Source organism: Hyaena hyaena, unplaced genomic scaffold (assembly GCF_003009895.1).
Source record: "Hyaena hyaena isolate Hyena2069 unplaced genomic scaffold, ASM300989v1 scaffold_211, whole genome shotgun sequence".
Classification (NCBI taxonomy): domain Eukaryota; kingdom Metazoa; phylum Chordata; class Mammalia; order Carnivora; family Hyaenidae; genus Hyaena; species Hyaena hyaena.
Genome location: NW_024080847.1, coordinates 52087 through 70700, shown reverse-complemented (window position 1 = coordinate 70700; position 18614 = coordinate 52087). Strand labels below are relative to the sequence as shown.

Sequence of the window (18614 nt, the reverse complement as noted above, 5' to 3'; positions counted from 1 at the left end):
CTCCTTGTCTGCACCCTTACCCTGAACTAGACTTTAAGGGGGACTGCAATGGGAAAAACAGAAGTCGGATTAGGAGTCAGAGCTCACTTGTGGGTCTTCCTTTGCCAGGGATGGGTTCTGTGATCTAAGTTTGCATCTTAAATGCTCTGAGCCCTAATTTTTACTTCTCTAAAATGAGGAGCCCTAGCCATGCAATCAGATTGCCTGGGAAGCTTTTTATTTTTTTTATTTATTTATTTTTTTTTATGTTTTATTTATTTCTAGGAGAGAGAGAGAGAGAGAGGCAGCGTGAGCAGGGGAGGGTCAGAGAGAGAGGGAGTCACAGACTGAAACAGGCTCCAGACTCTGAGCTGGCAGTCAGCACAGAGCCCGACGCGGGGCTCGAACCCACGGACCGCGAGATCATGACCTAAGTGAAAGTCGGACGCTTAACCGACTAAGCCACCCAGGCGCCCCGCCTGGGAAGCTTTTTAAAAATATGGATGCCTGAGCCTCTCCTCCATAAATTCTGATTTAAATGGTCTGAAGAAAGGACTCTAAGCATCAGCATTTTTCAAAAGTTCCCCAAGTGAAAGTGATTCTAAAGAGCAACCAGGGTGGAGAACCACTGGGCTTAGATGATTTCCAAGGCCCATTCTGAACCTACCACGACAAGTGTAGCAATTATCTGGGTGATTAATTTGCCTTCTGCCTCTTCCTAAAGGCAGATCTCCACCACATTAATCTTCCTAAAACATTTGCTTGGTGACCTGAGATTCCCGATTGCCACAGGAATTGCCACAACCCCTTGGCCAGCAGTTAAGCTTCTCTTGTCAGAAACCCTCCATTTTAGCCAGGCTGACCCCTCTCCACCTCCCTGACTGGCCAGACTCATTGTGAGCCCCATGTCTTTACTGACATGGGTATTCATCACACATGCTTTCCTAGCAGATAGAAATGCTCCCTGTCCTTCAGGCCCCCACCCAAAACCTCTAAAAAAGAATGAACTTTTTTCCAGTGTCCTCAGATCTCTTCTCTGCACCTTCTGTTCGTACTGCTCACCAAGTGCATAATCACTTACTGTGCTAAATGTTTCCTTTCTTCCTTCCTTCCTTCCTTCCTTCCTTCCTTCCTTCCTTCCTTTCCTCCTTCCTTCCTTCCTTCCTTCCTTCCTTCCTTCCTTCCTTCCTTCCTTCCTTCCTTCTTTCCTCCCTCCCTCCCTCCCTCCCTCCCTTCCTTCCTTCCTTCCTTCCTTCAACGGTATTTTAGAACCTACCATGGCCAGCCCTGGGCAAACTCTCAGGACTACACCAATCAGTAGCAGAGCAGAAGGCAGACAGAGAAGCTGACAGCCACAGCACACTGTTTTAGATGCTCTGGTAGAAGTAATCTGATAGATTACTAGTTTACCAGGCTGCCTGGGTGGCTCAGTCGGTTGAGTGTCTGACATCAGCTCAGGTCATGATCTCACAGTTTGTGAGTTTAGCCCCGCGTCGGGCTCTGTGCTGACAGCTTGGAGCCCGGAACCTGCTTCACATTCTGTGTCTCCCTCTCTATGCTCCTCCCCTACTTATGCTCTCTCTTTCTCTCAAAAATAAATAAACATTAAAACATTTTTAAAAAGAAGGAATCCAGAGCACCAGGCTCAGGAAAGACACCTCTAACCCAGATGGAATAGTTAGGGAAGGTTTCCTCAAGATAGTGATTTCTGATGGAGACCTACTAAGGGAAGGAAGAGTTTACCCAGAAGGTAGCAAGGGCCTGAGTGACAAATGTTCCAGTGGTGGGAACATCAGCGCAAAGCCTGGGACAGAAGAGACCATGATACTGAGGAGACAGGAAAGCAAGTTCAAATGAGATGCAGCAGATTTAGGTGGGAAAGGTGAGCAAGGACCAAATCATACGGGACCTTGTCTGGCACGTTAAGAGTCGGTGTCATAATCTAAGCATGAACTACCAATGCCCTACACCAGCTTGGTGCCACTAGAGATTGTGGGGGTGGAATGGTTTCGAGACAATTAGGTTAGATAGACCTCCCAACTGACTACCTATAGTGGAGAGATAAGGCTGACACTCTGGACAGTGACACCAAGTTCACTGAGATAGAGAGCATGAGAAGGAGTTGTGGTTTGAAGGGAAGTGATGAGTTCAGTGTGGGATATGTTTGCCAAGCCTGACAACCCGTATGATAAACAGCTATCTGTACCAAAGCACGGGACCAAAATGTGAACTCCAATGAGACTGACCAGCAGAGAAATTGTAACTGAAGTGGTAGAAATGGATGAAATGGATCAGGGGTAGCGTGTGAATAAAGAAGAAGTTGCCAGAAGAGAGCCCCACAGCACCTCACTATTTAGGAGATTAGACACAGAAAGAAGAGTCCACAAAGGAGACTCAGAAGGTTCCAGAGAGGAGGGGCGCCTGGGTGGCTTAGTCGGTTAAGCATCCGACTTTCGCTTAGGTCATGATCTCGCGGTTCGTGGGTTCGAGCCCTGCGTCGGGCTCTGTGCTGACTGCCAGCTCAGAGCCTGGAGCCTGTTTCAGAGTCTGTGACTCCCTCTCTCTCTGACCCTCCTCTGCTCACGCTGTCTCTCTCTCTCTCTCTCTCCTAGAAATAAATAAAACATTAAAAAAAAAAAAAAAGAAGGTTCCAGAGAGGAGGAACCAATAGGGCCCAGCATTCTGGACTCTAAGAAAAGAGAATGTGACAGGCAGGAGGACAGAGGTCCACAGAGTGAAGTATCACTGACAGGCCAGTGGAGGTAAGGATTGGGATGTTCCTGACGGAGTTAGCAACGAGGAGGCAGCTGTTGACCTTGGTAAGACTTGTTTCCATGAAGTGTCAGGTGCAGGAGCCAGAAAGACTGAAGTAGACCAGGGAGGTCAGAAAACTGAAGGTAACTGATAGCTCCAGGAGGTAGGGCCAAGAGACTTCGTTTTCTTTTTAAGATACAGGAAAGGCCTGAGCATTTTTTCAAGGCTGATGGGAAGGAGATGGACATGAATTCCAGGGCACTGGTGGGATTCTTTGTAGAAAGGAGGAGGGATGCCTCTGCCTTTGTAACGAGAGAAGCAAGGAAAGGAAAGGTCGGGTGGGGATGCAGGTAGGGGTGTGGCTATGGCGGTAGAGAGTGGAATGCATTTGCACCTGGCTTACAGATGTGACGACAGTGAAATAGCATTCAGTGGAAAATGAGCAAAGGAGCTGGCTGGGGGAAAGCAAGAGCCTCTGGACAGGGGTGAGGGCCCAGCTGAGGTTGTAGGCCAGCCAGGTTTGGGTAGGCCTGAGTGAGTTCTGGATGGTGAACTCCCCGAGGGCAGAAACCATGTTGGTGCCCTTCAGCTGCCTTCTCTACGGGTACCCTGCCACTGTGGACATAGCCGACACAGCTGACATCAGGTACCTTGGGTTGCAACTCCCGGAAACTCACCCTGCCCCTGGGGGGCTCAGTCGGTTGAGCATCCACTTCAGCTCAGGTCACGATCTCACAGTTCATGAGGTCGAGCCCCACATCATGCTCTGCGCTGACAGCTCAGAGCCTGGAGCCTGCTTCGGATTCGGTGTCTCCCTCTCTGCCCCTCCCCCACTCACGCGCGCGCATGCTCTCTCTCTCTCTCTCTCTCTCTCAAAAATAAATAAACATTAAAAATATTTCTAAAAACCAAACAAATTCACCCTTACACATTTAGCAAAACAGGAGCATGTTCAGGAAGTCAAGTGTAGCTCCTTATAAGGTCAGAAATCAGACTTTCTGCCATTCCCTCAGCCTTTTCAAGATAGCATGGCCCTCTACCTGCCCTTCATTGTTCTCTCTCACTCTTCCACTCCACCAAAATGGCCACCGTAGGCCAGCTTCCTGTTATTATCCAAGCATGTAACACAAACTGGCAAATGCTGCAGTTTCCAGAACTTAGCAATGCATCAGAATCAAGTGGAGAGCTTTTTAGAATTTTAAATTCCTAAGCCCACATTGGATTTCTGAATCTTGTGGATAGAACCCAGAAACTTGGTATTTCAGAAGCTCCCCAGGTGATCTGGATGCACCCAGTCTATAAACCTGCATTTGAGAACCACTGCCTTTGGGTGTCCATTCCCCACCACCATCGAAACTCCCAGGAGAGTCTGAATGACCCACCGGGGCTCAGTAAGCCATAGCCAGAGGAGCATGGTCATGGGTGACATGAGGTAACCATGCAGGGCCTCTGCTGCTCTGTGCAGGGCCTTTGTTCAAATTAAGAAAAAGTGCCCCTCTGAGCCAAAATAGAAAAAGATACCCCTCTGGGTAAACTACTCCATTGGCAGGCTTGGCACTTTTATCTAATTAAAAAATTTTTTTACACAGAGAGCAGAGGAGGGGCAGAGGGAGAGAGAAGGACTCTTAAACAGTCTCCATGCTCAGCATGGAGCCTGACACAGGGCTCCATCCCACAACCTGGGATCATGACCGGAGCCCAGATCAAGAGTCAGACACTCAACTGACTGAGCCACCCAGGGGCCCCAGCCTTGGCACTTTTAGATGGAAGAGAAAGTGCCCCTTCCTTTCCTGAAGTTTAGCCCTCAGTGCCTCTGGCAGGTAACACACTTATGTGTCTTCTCCAACCTTAAGACCACCACCCCCCTACCCCGCCCCTGCCGTGGTCTCCCTCATTCAGTAAATGCATGTTGTTAGGTGAATATTATCTTGCTAGGTTGTAATTGGTTTCTTTCAAAGTGAACCCCAGAAGGGGAGGTTGACAGATTAAAATATTTTGATTTGTTGGGGTTTTTCTGTATGTTTACATGGTATCAAAGATAATCCATAGGATCTAAAGAATTAAAAATGTATACCGATGTTAGCAGGATTCTTAGAGCCAAGTTCTCGACAAAGTATCCTTAAACAATCTATCTGTGAAGAAAACGTATTTAAAGAGCAAGTCTTCTCTAAGAGTTCAGGAAACACAACAGGTGATCAATTTTATTTCTGGAAAAGACTGTCAACTGCGGGCAACCTGAAGTTTTGGGGAATGGGAGAGAGTTGCTGGATCCTGGGGGGTGGGGGGTGGGCTGGGAAGAGGGACAGAGCTCCACGGCCGACACTGCAGTGGAATTCATCCACCCAGTTTACTGAGTAACTGTCTGCTGTGTGCCCACTGGGTGCCAGCCCTGTCCCGCTGCCAGAATGCAGCAGTGAGCTGGACAGATCAAAGTCTGGCCCTGAAAATATGTAGACCGGGAGCAAGCACTGAGCTTCTGGAGCCAGAGTGGTCCCTAGGGCACCGCTTTCCAAACATACAGACCCGCTGGATGGAGGTTCTGCCCCTGCAGGGGGCCGGGCCAGGTTCCCTGCCCCGTGCATTCTGATTCTGCTACCGCCCTGGGCCTACCCGCGCCGGCCCACTGTGCAGCAACCCCACAGTGGGACAACCGCAGTGACTGTCCTCCCAAGGGAAGGGGTACTGTGAGGAGCACAGGCAGGGGGGAGATAAAAACGCACCGATGCCAATGCCTGGCACTCACACAGGTGGGCAAGGGTACCACACAACACTCCCCCGTGCGCTCAGACGAGAGGTGTCCCCTTCAGGGGGTACCCTTGTTTTTAGACACAACACTACTTTCATCTTTAGACTTTGACATCAGATTGCTCTGGGGTTTTTTGCCTTTCACTCTTCTGTATTGGGTAAGAGAACACATTTAGGGAAAAAAAGGTGTAAACCACGATTGTTCAGTTAACAATTAAAAAGCAAATTCCCAGCACTGGGTGTTATGTGGAAACTAATTTGACAATAAACTATTTGTGTAAAAAAAAAAAAAAAAAAAGCAAATTCCCATCCATGTAACCACTCAAGAAATAGAGTATTGCCAAGTCGCCCCAGAAGCCCCCCCCACCCCCCCCAAAACATGCCTTCCCAACCACAGCTTTCTGTGGTGATCTCTTTCTTGCTTTGCTTTATCGTATGCTCATGTATGGAGGGACTTTGTTTTTTAATGTGTATTTATTTATTTCGAGAGAGAAAGAGCACATGAGCAGGGGAGGGGCAGAAAGAGAGAATCCCAAGCAAGGTCCAAGCCGCCAGTGCAGAGCCCAGCACGGGGCTCCATCTCACGAACCATGAGATCAGGACCTGAGCCGCAATCAAGAGTCAGACATTAAACCAACTGAGCCACCCAGGTGCTCCTGTAGGAATTTTGTTTTATTCATCTGTTTAGTAGCTATGAATCACTTTAGGTCACATCTGATAAGTAAGGTGATCAATCAGGCTGGGTAATGGCACTTTTATTAAAAAAAAAAAAAAAGGTTGTATGCTCTAAAGCAGTAAGGATGACGTTCTTCTGTTTCATGCGAACTAGGCACATTGTGAAAAATTCCAAAACTGCGTACTAACAGCGCTACTGTAAGGACTGCGGTCGTTTGAACTTATCTACTCTGGTTCATCTATTCTTCTGTTGGTCTGGTCAGTTCAGAGTTCCACGTAGTGTGTAGCCTTGCCCTGCCTGTCAAGCCACATCTTCCCAACTTCTGTGTGTTTGTTTTTTATTCAAGGTGGCCCTTCAGTGTTCATCCCTTGGAAATATCTGAGAGGGTGCTCACCGTTTGCCCCAGACCTCCCCGCCACCCCAGTGTCCTCCATGTGAACAGCCACCGACAGTAGGAGGGTGGGGTTGTGTTCTAGGTGAAATGCTGTGCACACTGGAAACTTTCCCCTCCGGGTTTGTTACGAAGAGTGTATTACCTGTCTGCATAGAGTGCTGCAGGTCTGACATTTTCTGCTAATGGAAGGATGGGCAGGGTGACCATTTCCAACTTTGTAGTCACCTCTTCCTTCTTGGGTGATGTCAGATCCCTTGCAGGGCGCCTGGGTGGCTCAGTCGGTTAACCATCTGACTTCAGCTCAGGTCACGATCTCACCGTTCGTGAGTTTAAACCCTGCGTCCGGCTCTGTGCTGACAGTGCAGAGCCTGGTGGGATTCTCTCTCTCTCTCTCTCTCAGAGATAAATAAATAGGGGCGCCTGGGTGGCTTAGTCGGTTAAGCGTCCGACTTTCGCTTAGGTCATGATCCCGCAGTTCGTGGGTTCGAGCCCCGCGTCGGGCTCTGTGCTGACTGCCAGCTCAGAGCCTGGAGCCTGTTTCAGTCTGTGACTCCCTCTCTCTCTGACCCTCCCCTGCTCACGCTATCTCTCTCTCTCCTAGAAATAAATAAAAAATATTAAAAAAAAAAAAAAGAAAGAAAGAAACATTTGGGACACAAAAAGGATGTATAGCTCTAAAAAGAAATCCCTCTCCATTTTTTATATTAGAATATAAAACCAAATAGATAATTGTTTAGAATAGAAATATTACCATGAACTTACTTGGCAAACGGTCAGGCATTGCCAAGAACTGTGTGAGTGCCCGCACATGAGTGGTTGGTGGGAACATTTTAATCAGGCTAAGGTTATAGTTTAAGTCCCCTGCGAGGATGGATGCACTGAATTCTCAATCCACTGATGGAATAGAAATAAAAAACTGAAAAATAAAGGTCTGAAAACTTACTGCACTACGAAGCAATAATGACATAGAAGGTTAAAAATCGAGAGTAGTTTAAAAGCCCTTTATCAGGGGCGCCTGGGTGGCTTAGTCGGTTAAGCGTCCGACTTTCGCTTAGGTCATGATCTCGCGGTTCGTGGGTTCGAGCCCCGCGTCGGGCTCTGTGCTGACTGTCAGCTCAGAGCCTGGAGCCTATTTCAGAGTCTGTGTCTCCCTCTCTCTCTGACCCTCCCCTGCTCGCGCTGTCTTTCTCTCTCTCCTAGAAATAAATAAAAAATATATTAAAAAAATAAATAAATAAAATAAAATCCCTTTATCATCATCTTTTAAATGGATCATAGAGAGATAACAGATCTTTTCAGAGCCTAAAGGAACTTGTCAGTCCTTAAACTTCATCCAGTTCATGTCCTCATTTATAGAAAAGAGGCACTCGCCCATTTAAAACATCAGATTGATTTTCCTCACGCTGATATTCAGTTGAATTTACATTTCCCATTTACACCTGATGTTGACGTGATGTGAACGAGAGACATACCGGTGGCAGGGGTGACACATGCTTTATTTAGATCGTCTACACAGCAAACAGTGAGTGCTCACAGTAGGTTTGGGGCGGACGCTTGGGCCCTGCCCAGGTGCTCAGCGTCCATGCAGAGCCCCACCCCCACCCTACCTCCCCACCCCCCACCCCCGCACCCCTGTACGATCTGGTAGTTGGGATCATAACCCTTACAGGCATGATAGAAAATTACCAAGGATAGAAAGTGAGTTTCTGGCTCCACCTTTGCGTCTGGGCACCCCAAACACAGCGGTTCCGGGGCAAGAAAGCAGTCTGGTGGCATCCCTGTGAATGGCGTCGAGAAAATTCATCTTGCCTGTAGAGTTTGAAAGGGTGCTGCTAGCAGTCCTGCCGGTGCGATAGGAGAGTCGCGTACAACTCTTGCTTTCTTTTGTAATCTAACCTGAAGGTGATGCCGGGCAGGCATTAACTGGCTTAAGCGATGTTTTGAATAACCTATTCAAGCCTTCAGTCGCGAAAATAACTTTTCCTCTTGGCAATATTTTTCACAGGCTCAGAAAAAAGGTTTGAATCAGACTTCCCCCATTTCCGCTTCCAAGACCACAGATGGCCTGAGGCAAGCGCAGATCCCTGGCCTCAACACCGCACTGCCAGGTCAGGAGCCTTCATAGTAACCATCCCTCAGCAGTCCCCTGCCTCCCCACACCCTGAGGACACTCTTCCCCCATCCCACACCCTGCACGCAGCCCTTCCCGCTCAGCCTCATCCCTGCTCCGACCATTCCTTCTGTGTCCTTTCCACCCAAATAATGTACCATGTTGCATCCCCGCCCTCATTTTGTATACTACTACGAAAGAAAAACAAAAGGCACTTCTAATTAAATGCACTAAATTATGCGGGGAAAAAACATGCTGCTTCGAAACAACAAAATCGAGTGTCATACGGCCCAAGTGACTGTAACTATCCTCGAGTCACTTTATTTAAATATATTTGGAATCCCTCCCCCCAAGACTAAAAATATCGTGGGCTATGTCTTCTGTTTCTTCTAAAGCTTTGAATACCCGCACTGCTCAGTAAATTCTAGAAAAGTCAAAAGCAGGAACACTTGTCATCAGCCTCCTGCTTGGGCCTCCCGTCCCTTAGGTTGTGAGCATTTTGGGGTGCGGTCACACTGACAGCGTGACTGGCCTGAGGCCTGTTCCTCAGACCTTAGATAATCCAAGAAACTACAGCACCGGCAGCTTTTATTTATCACCATTTATTTATGTATTTATTTCTATCTATTACCACGTAGGCTTTACTAATCCTGACATCTGCCGCTGGAGCTTCTGTAGATAAATGTACCTCCTGCCCTCCTCCCTCAGAGCAAGCATTCATGAGAAAGAAATCCCTCTCAGAATGTTCAGTAATCCACATACACTGGCGTCCAGGGGTGACATAAGGGGCCTGATTGACTGTTTCTGTTGTCTTATGTGTTCATTCTAATAGGGCAGGATTCTGGAAGCAAGGTTATACCGGTGTCCTTAGGAACGGCCCAGCCCCAGCAGGAAAAGGTGGTTGGATCCTCTCCTGACCAGCCAGCTGTGCAGGTAGAAGCCAGTTTGCGTAGCTTCTTCCTCAGGTTGAGCGTAATTAAGGGAAAATGTAGTCTTGTCATCTTCAGTTTGGCAGTAGCTTCCTGGTATCCTCTACTCACAAAAGTGTGCTCCCTGAGGACCTTCTCCACAGGCCAGGCTGTGTTACGTTAATGTTGATGGGATCCATGTGTCTCTTCTATTTCTCACATTTCAACACTGTCGTTTTCCTCATGAATTCTTAATATACTAGCACCTGGGGCTCCGGGGTGGCTCAGTCGGGTGAGCATCTGACTTCGGCTCAGGTCGTGATCTCACGGCTTGTGAGTTCGAGCCCCACATTGGGCTCGCTGCTGTCAGCGGGGAGCCCGCTTTGGACCCTCGGGTCCTCTGTCCCTCTCTCTGCCCCTTCCCCGCTCACGTTCTCTCTCTCTCAAAAATAAACATTAAAATAATAATCATCATAATAATATAGTAGCAGCCGATACATAGTAGGCACTCAAAAAATATAGTTTACCACTGAATGGTATCACTCATTATCTAACTGAAGTAGATCTGTTCCTCTTAGTTATACCGAGAATTTTTTATTTTTCTGCTGGAACAACCAGGAATATATGAAATAGTCAGTTCCTGTGGCCTTTTAACCCAACCACTGATCTAAAAAGGAAGGGGAAAAAAATGTGTTTTCAGCTTGCTGAGCCCTTAGTTTCTTCTCCGTCAAACACCAATTAATAGTTTAATGAAACTGGTTATAGTCTGGGCCCGCCTGGAATGCTCCGTAAAGGGTCTGGTTCAATTCTCAGGTTCCGACATAAGTCATGTTTGGTCCCTTAACATTGATGTAAGAAATGCCCTACTATGGGGCACCTGGTTGCCTCAGTCAGTAGAGGATGCGACTCTTGATCTCAGGGTTGTGAGTTTGAGCTCCATATTGGAGTGTAGTTTATTTAAAGAAAGAAAAAACAAAAAAACGAAAGAAATTCCCTACTAAGTCATACCTGGACTGTAACAGCTAATGAATTGTCAGATGTTCATGGAGTTGGTACCCACAAATATACTTCAAAAATCAAATGATGCACTTATAGAGTTGGGGATTCAGGCTGTAAATACCATCTGTGTCCTTCCAAGAATCTGATAGTACAGCTTTCCATAATCTTGACACAATGTGACTTTGCTACATTGGTCTGTGGACTGGCTTGTTTTATTCATTTAGCAAGGGTACAGTCTACATTCTTAGAATATGCTCTTGAAGGGCACCTGGTGGCTTGGTCAGTTGAGTGTTCAACTCTTGATTTCAGCTCATGCCATGATCCTAGGTATTGGGATCGAGTCCCACATTGGGCTCTGCGCTGAGCATGAAGACTGCTTAAGATTCGCTCTCTCTCTCCCTCTGCCCCTCTCCCCAACTCACAGCCTGTCTCTCTAAAATTAAAAAAAAAAATTTTTAATTAAAAAAATCAAAACAGAGAGGCACCTGGGTGGCCCACTCGGTTAAGCATCCAGCTCTTGATTTTTGGCTCAGGTCATGATCTCACGGTTCAAACATGAGTTTGAGCCTCCCCCCGCCGCCCCGTGTCAGAATCCCCGTGCTTGGGATTCTTTCTCCATCTCGCATGCTCGTGCTCTCTCATTCTCTCTCAAAATGGATAAATAAACTTTAAAAAATTAAAATAAAAACGAATATGCTCTTGATAAGGGGTTGAAGCTATTCATGACATCGTGACCTTTATGTGTAACTATATTCTGCTTCTTTTTTCTACAAAAAGGAGTAATAAGAGGTGTGTTTTGTCCTCAGGGGGAAAGCCATGCGGGAGGACAGAAGCGGCCTGCTGCGAAACAACTAACTAAAGGAGCTTTGTGAGTGATCCTCGGAAATGACTCATTATGAACATTTCTCTAGGTTCCTAAGCTTCAATAAATGTACAACAGAAGTCAGGTTATAACAATACATATAATATTTTAAGTGTACTTTGAAAATAATTTCCTATAGTTTGTTTCTATTAGGACCTAGAAATAGAGTGACCCTTGAACACCACGGATTGGAACTGTGTGGGTCCGCTGAGAGGTAGATTTTTTCTGATAAATCCAGAAAATGTGTTTTCTGTCGATGTACTTTCTCTTCCTGACGATTCTCTTCATAGCATTTTCTTTTCTCTGTATCATGGATACAATATAAAAAATAGATATTAGTGGACTATGTCATCAGTAAGGCTTCCAGTCAACAGGAGGCTATTAGTAAAGTTTTGGGAAAGTCAAGTTCCATGTGGGTTTCTGACTCTGCGGGGAGCCTGTGCGCCCCCAACCTCCCCTGGTGTTGAAGGGTCAACTGCATATCATATATAGTTTGAGTCTACTGATTGCTCTTCTTTTCTTAAGAAGAATAGTTCTTTGTCTTTTTAGCGTACCACATACCCTTTGATTGGCTGAAGGGCCTCTGAGGAGAAGTATGGTCTGATAAACTCCTCTGTTTGGAACAGAAATGTTTGCATAAGCTTAGTTGGCATTCCCAAGATCTGTGTGAGCACCCCCGCGTGAGTGGTTGGTGGGAGCACCATGTTGCTGAGCCCAGGGGCGTTAGTGGGAGTCCCCGGTGGAGACATGAGACCAAACTCTAAACCCACCACGGTGGTCAAAGTATACAACTGAAGAAAAAACAGAACTGCTGTGCTGTGAATAATAACACTCCCGTAGGTTGCGTTTTCTTTGCATGCGACTAACCTAACCGTGGCGGTTAGGTTTCCCACCATGGATCTCCACTGATCTGCCGCTGGAGCTTCTGTAGATAAATGTACCTCCTGCCCTCCTCCCTCAGAGCAAGCATTCATGAGAAAGAAATCCCTCTCAGAATGTTCAGTAATCCACATACACTGGCGTCCAGGGGTGACATAAGGGGCCTGATTGACTGTTTCTGTTGTCTTATGTGTTCATTCTAATAGGGTCCAATTTCTCTTTTAAAGCATTCTCCAGCAGTTACAGAGGGACCAAGCCCATGCTGTGACACCTGACAAAAGTCCGTTCCGATCACTGAGTGATGCGGTGCAGAGGCTACTCTCCTACCACGTGTGCCAGGGCTCCATGCCCACGGAGGAAGACTTGAAGAAAGGTAAACAGGCTGTAACCCCAGAGTGCCACTGTGACACCAGACACCGCCCTGTGGATGCCCCACAGAAGAGGAGAGCCGCGTGGCTCCCAGAGAGTAGCCACGTTAGTGTTTTTAATCACAGACCTAACTTGTTCCCGACTTACTCAGTCTCCCAGTCCGCGTTTAGGGTTATGTGACCTACTCTTCTCGATATTCTGTGAAGGGATACGCAGATGTCAGAGTATTTTATTGACACATTTGGGGACGGTGAATCCAAAGCATTGTCTGGACTGCTGGGTGCCGATAGGATGGCTCAGAAGCAGGTACTCTGTACAGTGATTTCTTGTGTCAGGGCCCAATGCACACCCTTTAGCTTCTACTACCAGTTTTAGGAATTAGATCGATACTTTAACCCCCAAAAGCATTCTTCGAGGTTCCAAAGTGAGCCTAGGGCATTGCTGTATGTCAAGAAACTGGCAAAAAAGGTTAAGAGCCCCGTTACACCTACCCGGAGCCCCGCCATTCTGGTGCGTGTTCCTGCCGCCTCTCACAGATGTGCAGCAGAGTTCTAACCCCCCTCCCTTCCCACCACCATTCCCTAACCAGGACTCCTTTACTTCCCCTCCACTGCTTTATCCCCTCCCTCGTTTGCCACCGGTCTTGCTTACCCGGCTGGAGTCTCTGCTCTGAGTACAGTGGTGTCCCTGGCAGTCTCCTGGCAGTTTCCCTGGGAGTTCCAGGGAATAGGGTCCAGATCTAGCATTATACTGGGACGTGAAGACTCGGAGTGATTAGAAAATGTGAAACCTTTGGAGACCGGCAGGCAAAGGACAGAGCCACAGCACCATGACCTGCAGGATATCATGAACTAGTTTGTGTCCTCGCATAAAAACCGGTCTGCCCAGCCCAGACAGTAGGACTCCATTGTTTTCAACTGTTTTCATCTTTCATACCATTGAGTGGTGGTGGGGGTATGGTCACCTAGACCAGCAGATCATTCTCTATTTACTGATGTTTACTGCATGTCTCTGTTCTATGGTTTTCTTTTATAGGTGATGTTAAAAGTATCGTGGTTTTGGCTTCCTAATTAGAGTTAAATTAAGCTAGTATTGAAATGACTTACTTGATCACCTAACAGTGGACAGTGAGGGAAAGCAGTGCAGAAACATGTTTAAACAAGGAAAGCTAACCTAAGAAGAGAAAACTGTCCCAGACTAGACGTGTTTGAGTCATGGAAGAGTAATGCATTTCGGTCCTAAGAAACAAAAGACCTATTGAGTGATTTGCACCGTCTTAACCATTTTCTCTCTTTCTCTCCTTTTTTTTTTTTAAAGTCGACAATGAATTTGAAGCAGTTGCCACTCAACTCCTAAAAAGGACCCAGGCTATGCTTAACAAATACAGATGCCTGCTTCTAGAAGATGCCATGGTAAAAATCCTGCTACCGCACGTATTTGTTTTTTAAAACTCTGCAAGTCACAGCTACTAATTCAGAAAGAAAAAAAAAAACTTCAGGGAATTACATTTTCCTGACATAGTTTAAATGGCACAGACACTGAAGACTGTAGAAAAACGTACTGACTAGTACTTAAACACTTGGCATTTGGTGCACTTTACACGCACGATCACAGCACACGCATGTGCCATGGCTTTCCTGGTCCCCAGGGAGGAAACTAGGGCTTTGGCTAAGTCACTTGCCTAACATTCCACAGCCAGTAAGCTTACAGAGTAATTAGCAGAGCTGGGGGAAGACCAGGACCATGTGAGACCCCCCCGTCCCCATCCACATTCTGATGCAGTCTGCTGCCTCTCACCAGCCCAGAGATGGGAGGAAGGTTGTTCAAAGTAACCTCGGAAAGGAAGAGGTGACAACAATTCGTTGAAATTCGTTTTATCATGTTTTCAACTGAGTAATCATGAACAGGCCATAAAATTCATGCACGATTTAAAAATGTACACCTTGGGGGCGCCTGGGTGGCTCAGCCAGTTTAGCATCTTGTTCTCAGTTCAGATCTTGATCTTACGGTCTTGCGTTCATGCCCCGTGCTGGGCTCCATGCTGGACAAGAAGCCCTACTAAAAAAATATAAATATGAATATAAATAGATATAAGCATACAACTTGATGGGTTTTAGTGTGTTCATAGGTTTGTGCAACCATCATCATTGTCTAATTCCAGAACATTTTCATCTCCCTAAATAGATGCTAAAATTAGTTTTAAAGCATCAGTTAATTAGAGAAAAATGTAAGATACCTCAGGAAATGATAGAAAGCCCAAACCTCTTCTGAGTTTTAGAAACAATTCTAAAATCATATCAGCCTTAACCTATAAATTGGCCTCTTACAGGAAGTTTTAAATTTAAGATCAACCTTGAAAATGTCCCTTGGGGACATAGTTGAACTACATGATACACATAGATAATACAGTGTAAATACGTGTGTGTGTTGACGTTTACTTACATGTATGTATACACTGGGGCGCCTGGGTGGCTCAGTCAGTTAAGTGTCCAACTTCAGCTCAGGTCATGATCTCACAATTCATGGGTTCTAGCCCCACATCGGGCTCTGTGCTGACAGCTCAGAGCCTGGAGCCTGCTTTCGATTCTGTCTCCTTCTCTCTCTGCCCCATCCTTGCTTGCACTTTGTCTCTCTCTCAAATATGAATAAACATTAAAAAAAAATTTTAACATATATATTTACTTACTTATATTTACTTAAAATTATGCCTCCAAAGCTTGAAATAGTTGTTCTCATTTTGACAACCATTTCAGAAACAAAATGCTGAGATGTCAAAATGAGCACCATTTAAAAAAAAATTTTTTTTACATTTATTTATTTTTGAGAGACAGAGTAAGACAGAGCATGAGCTGGGGAGGGGCAGAGAGAGAAGAAGACACAGAATCCAAAGCAGGCTCCAGGGTCTGAGCAAACATTCAGCATAGAGCCTGACACAGGGCTCAAACCCACGAACCATGAGATTATGACCTAAGCCGAAGTCAGACGCTCAACCGACTGAGCCACTCAGGCCCCCCAAGAGTATCATTTTTGAGGAAAGGACCACTTATTTGGTCAAATTATCTTATATTTTTAAAAAGGTCATCTCAGTGAAAAGATTTCTAACATATTAGTAAGCAGAGGAGGAAATAAGAAAGATAACAGCACACTGTGTATAGTTGCTACCATTTGTATGCAGAAATAAACAAGAATGTCAGTGCATGTGTGTCCATAAAATCACTCTGGAAGAGTCTAATAACACTGTTAGGAGCACCCCCCGCCCAGGGAAAGGCAGGGAAAGCCGAGAAGACAGGCTTACTTTTCACATCCTCTTTAGTACCTTTTGAATTTTGTGTCAATATGTAAATCCCCTTTTCCCCCAAAACACAATTTTAAAAACTGCATCCCTACATGATAAGGATAAATGTGACTAAACGGGGGGATGGGGGGCTCCTGGGTAGCTCAGGCAGTTAAGCGTCTGACTCTCGATTTTGGTTCAGGTCATGACCTCATAGCACATGGGATCATGCCCCACAGAGGGCTCTGTACTGACAGCACAGAGCCCTGCTTGGCATCTCTCTGCCCTTCTCCTCCACCACCACCCCCCCCCCCCCCCCGAAGATTGCATGCGCGCGCGCTCTCTCTCTCTCTCAAAATAAATATTTAAAGAAAAAGATTTATTTTTTTTAATGTTTTTATTTATTTCTGAGAGGGAAAGAGAGCGTGAGCAGGGGAGGGTCAGAGAGAGAGGGAGACACAGAATCTGAAGCAGGCTCCAAGCTCCAAGCTATCAGCACAGAGCCCAACGTGAGGCTCGAACCCATGAACTGTGAGATCATGACCTGAGCCGAAGTCGGACGCTTAACCGACTGAGCCACCGAGGCGCCCCTAAAGAAAAAGATTTCTTTAAAAAAATGTGACCAAATGGGACGTGACTAGAACCTAAACACCCAAATCCTTATGTCTGGTTGCTTCGTTTGTTTCAAAGACACAGTGGGATGTTTGCACTGGTTAAAAGGCATCTGAAATGACCAGACTCTCTCGTTTCTAGCGGATCAATCCCTCTGCTGAGATGGTGATGATCGATAGAATGTTCAACCAAGAGGAAAGAGCTTCTCTGTCCCGAGACAAGCGTCTGGCACTTGTAGACCCTGGTAAGAAACGTCAGAGGAAAAGTAGAGGAGAGGGACTTACGGCGTTCCGGGCCATGGGCCTTTGGGGAGTCTGTCTGAACCACCTCAGGGTACAAAACCTGAAGGTACAAAATGAATTGTGGGGGGGATACCTGGGTGGCTCAGTGGTTAAGCGCGTGACTCTTGATTTTAGCTCAGGTCATGATCTCATGGTTCCTGAGTTCAAGCCCGACATCATGGTCTGAGTTTACCGTATGCAGTCTGCTTGGGATTCTCTGTCTCTCCCTCTCTCTCTCTGCTCCTCCGCTGCTCTCTCTCTCTCTTAAAATAAATAAATTTAAACTTTAAAAAAATTTTAATTTTAAAATATTATACAATAAAATACAATGCATTCTGAGGAGAAAAAAACCAGAGTGAGAGCAGTGGATGCATACTCTAAGAAGGCCTATAGCCTAGAAAATCCAAACTGGAATTTGTCATTTGTTATGTGATTATTTTCCCCCATTATACACCTAAAATTCTCATTCTTTTCCTAATTTTTGAGAACTAAATTAAGTCAGAAGCCTTCCCAAAAGCATTTAAGCCTCACTGAATTGTCTTACTATGTACAAGGCATTGGAGGGTCCCTGCCCGCAAGCTTGTAAATGAGATTCTCCATTTAAGTACCTTTCTCTCATCCCATCAGTTTCCCACTAATTTTGGTGAAGAAGCAGCAGCAATTTCCCTCTGTCCAAAATTTTTCTGGCTGCGCTAAGAATTAAATTGACAAAAGACGTATTAATAGGAGGGGGGGAAAGCTTTATTTTTTTTTTTTTACATTTATTTTTGAGAGACAGAGTGCAAAGTGGGGAGGGGCAGAGAGAGAAGGAGACACAGAATCCGAAGCAGTCTCCAGGCTCTGAGCTGTCAGCACAGAGCCCGATGCGGAGCTTGAACCCACAAACTGTGAGACCATGACCTGAGCCGAAGTCAGATGCTCAACTGACTGAGTCACCCAGGCGCTCCAAAAAAAAGTTTTATTACATGTGTTCACAGGTCCAATAATGAAGTTGATACCCAAAGAATAACCACAGCAAGAGGTTTTTCTACTTTTTAGACAAAGAGACAATAAATCTATGAGGAATTGACACAATAAAGAGACTTAACTCTGGGAGCTTCACTTAGTAAGGAATTCTAAACAGAATTTGGGCTGGAGTAGTAAATTAGTGAAAAGTAACAAGGGCTGTTCATACATCCTTCTTGGCCCTGAATTCCCTGTTTCTGGTGATGAGAATGTCTCTCTGCCTCTTAGAACAGGGAGGGCACCTTTCACACGGGGGATTTATTTCCTGCTCTCAGGGAGCAGAGGAGGGGCAGAGTGTCCTTGCACAGGCTGTTTTTTTAAGTAGTTTTAATTTGAAATAATCAGTATGCCATTGTGTTACATTTTGGGGTGGCCTGCCCTTGACCCCTACAGAATGCCGTTAGATTTGACCCACAATCTGCCTTTTAAAAACGAATCTTGGGACGCCTGGGTGGCTCAGTCAATTAAGCGTCCGACTTAGGCTCAGGTCATGATCTCACGGTTTGTGTGTTCAAGCCCCGCCTCGGGCTCTGTGCTGACAGCTCAGAGCCTGGAGCCTGTTTCAGATTCTGTGTCTCCCTCTCTCTCTCTCTCAGAAATAAATAAAACATTAAAAAAAATTTTTGGGGGGGCTCCTGGGTGGCTTAGTCGGTTAAGCGTCCGACTTTCGCTTAGGTCATGATCTCGCGGTTCGTGGGTTCGAGCCCCGCGTCGGGCTCTGTGCTGACTGCCAGTTCAGAGCCTGGAGCCTGTTTCAGTCTGTGACT

The 18614-nt window shown here is 46.1% G+C and overlaps 1 protein-coding gene across 2 annotated transcripts in view; it reads left to right on the top strand.

The window, feature by feature from the left end:
* Window positions 1-18614, top strand: part of BICRAL (BRD4 interacting chromatin remodeling complex associated protein like) — an 82448-nt gene that overhangs the window by 59853 nt on the left and 3981 nt on the right. Inside the window, exons 6-11 of one of the 2 annotated variants that reach the window (XM_039242653.1) lie at window positions 8554-8656; window positions 9491-9591; window positions 11372-11433; window positions 12534-12679; window positions 13993-14087; window positions 16703-16805. In XM_039242653.1, the coding sequence (XP_039098584.1) occupies window positions 8554-8656; window positions 9491-9591; window positions 11372-11433; window positions 12534-12679; window positions 13993-14087; window positions 16703-16805 (610 nt within the window). The remainder of the gene's footprint in view (window positions 1-8553; window positions 8657-9490; window positions 9592-11371; window positions 11434-12533; window positions 12680-13992; window positions 14088-16702; window positions 16806-18614) is intronic. The other variant, XM_039242654.1, reaches the window with a different exon arrangement.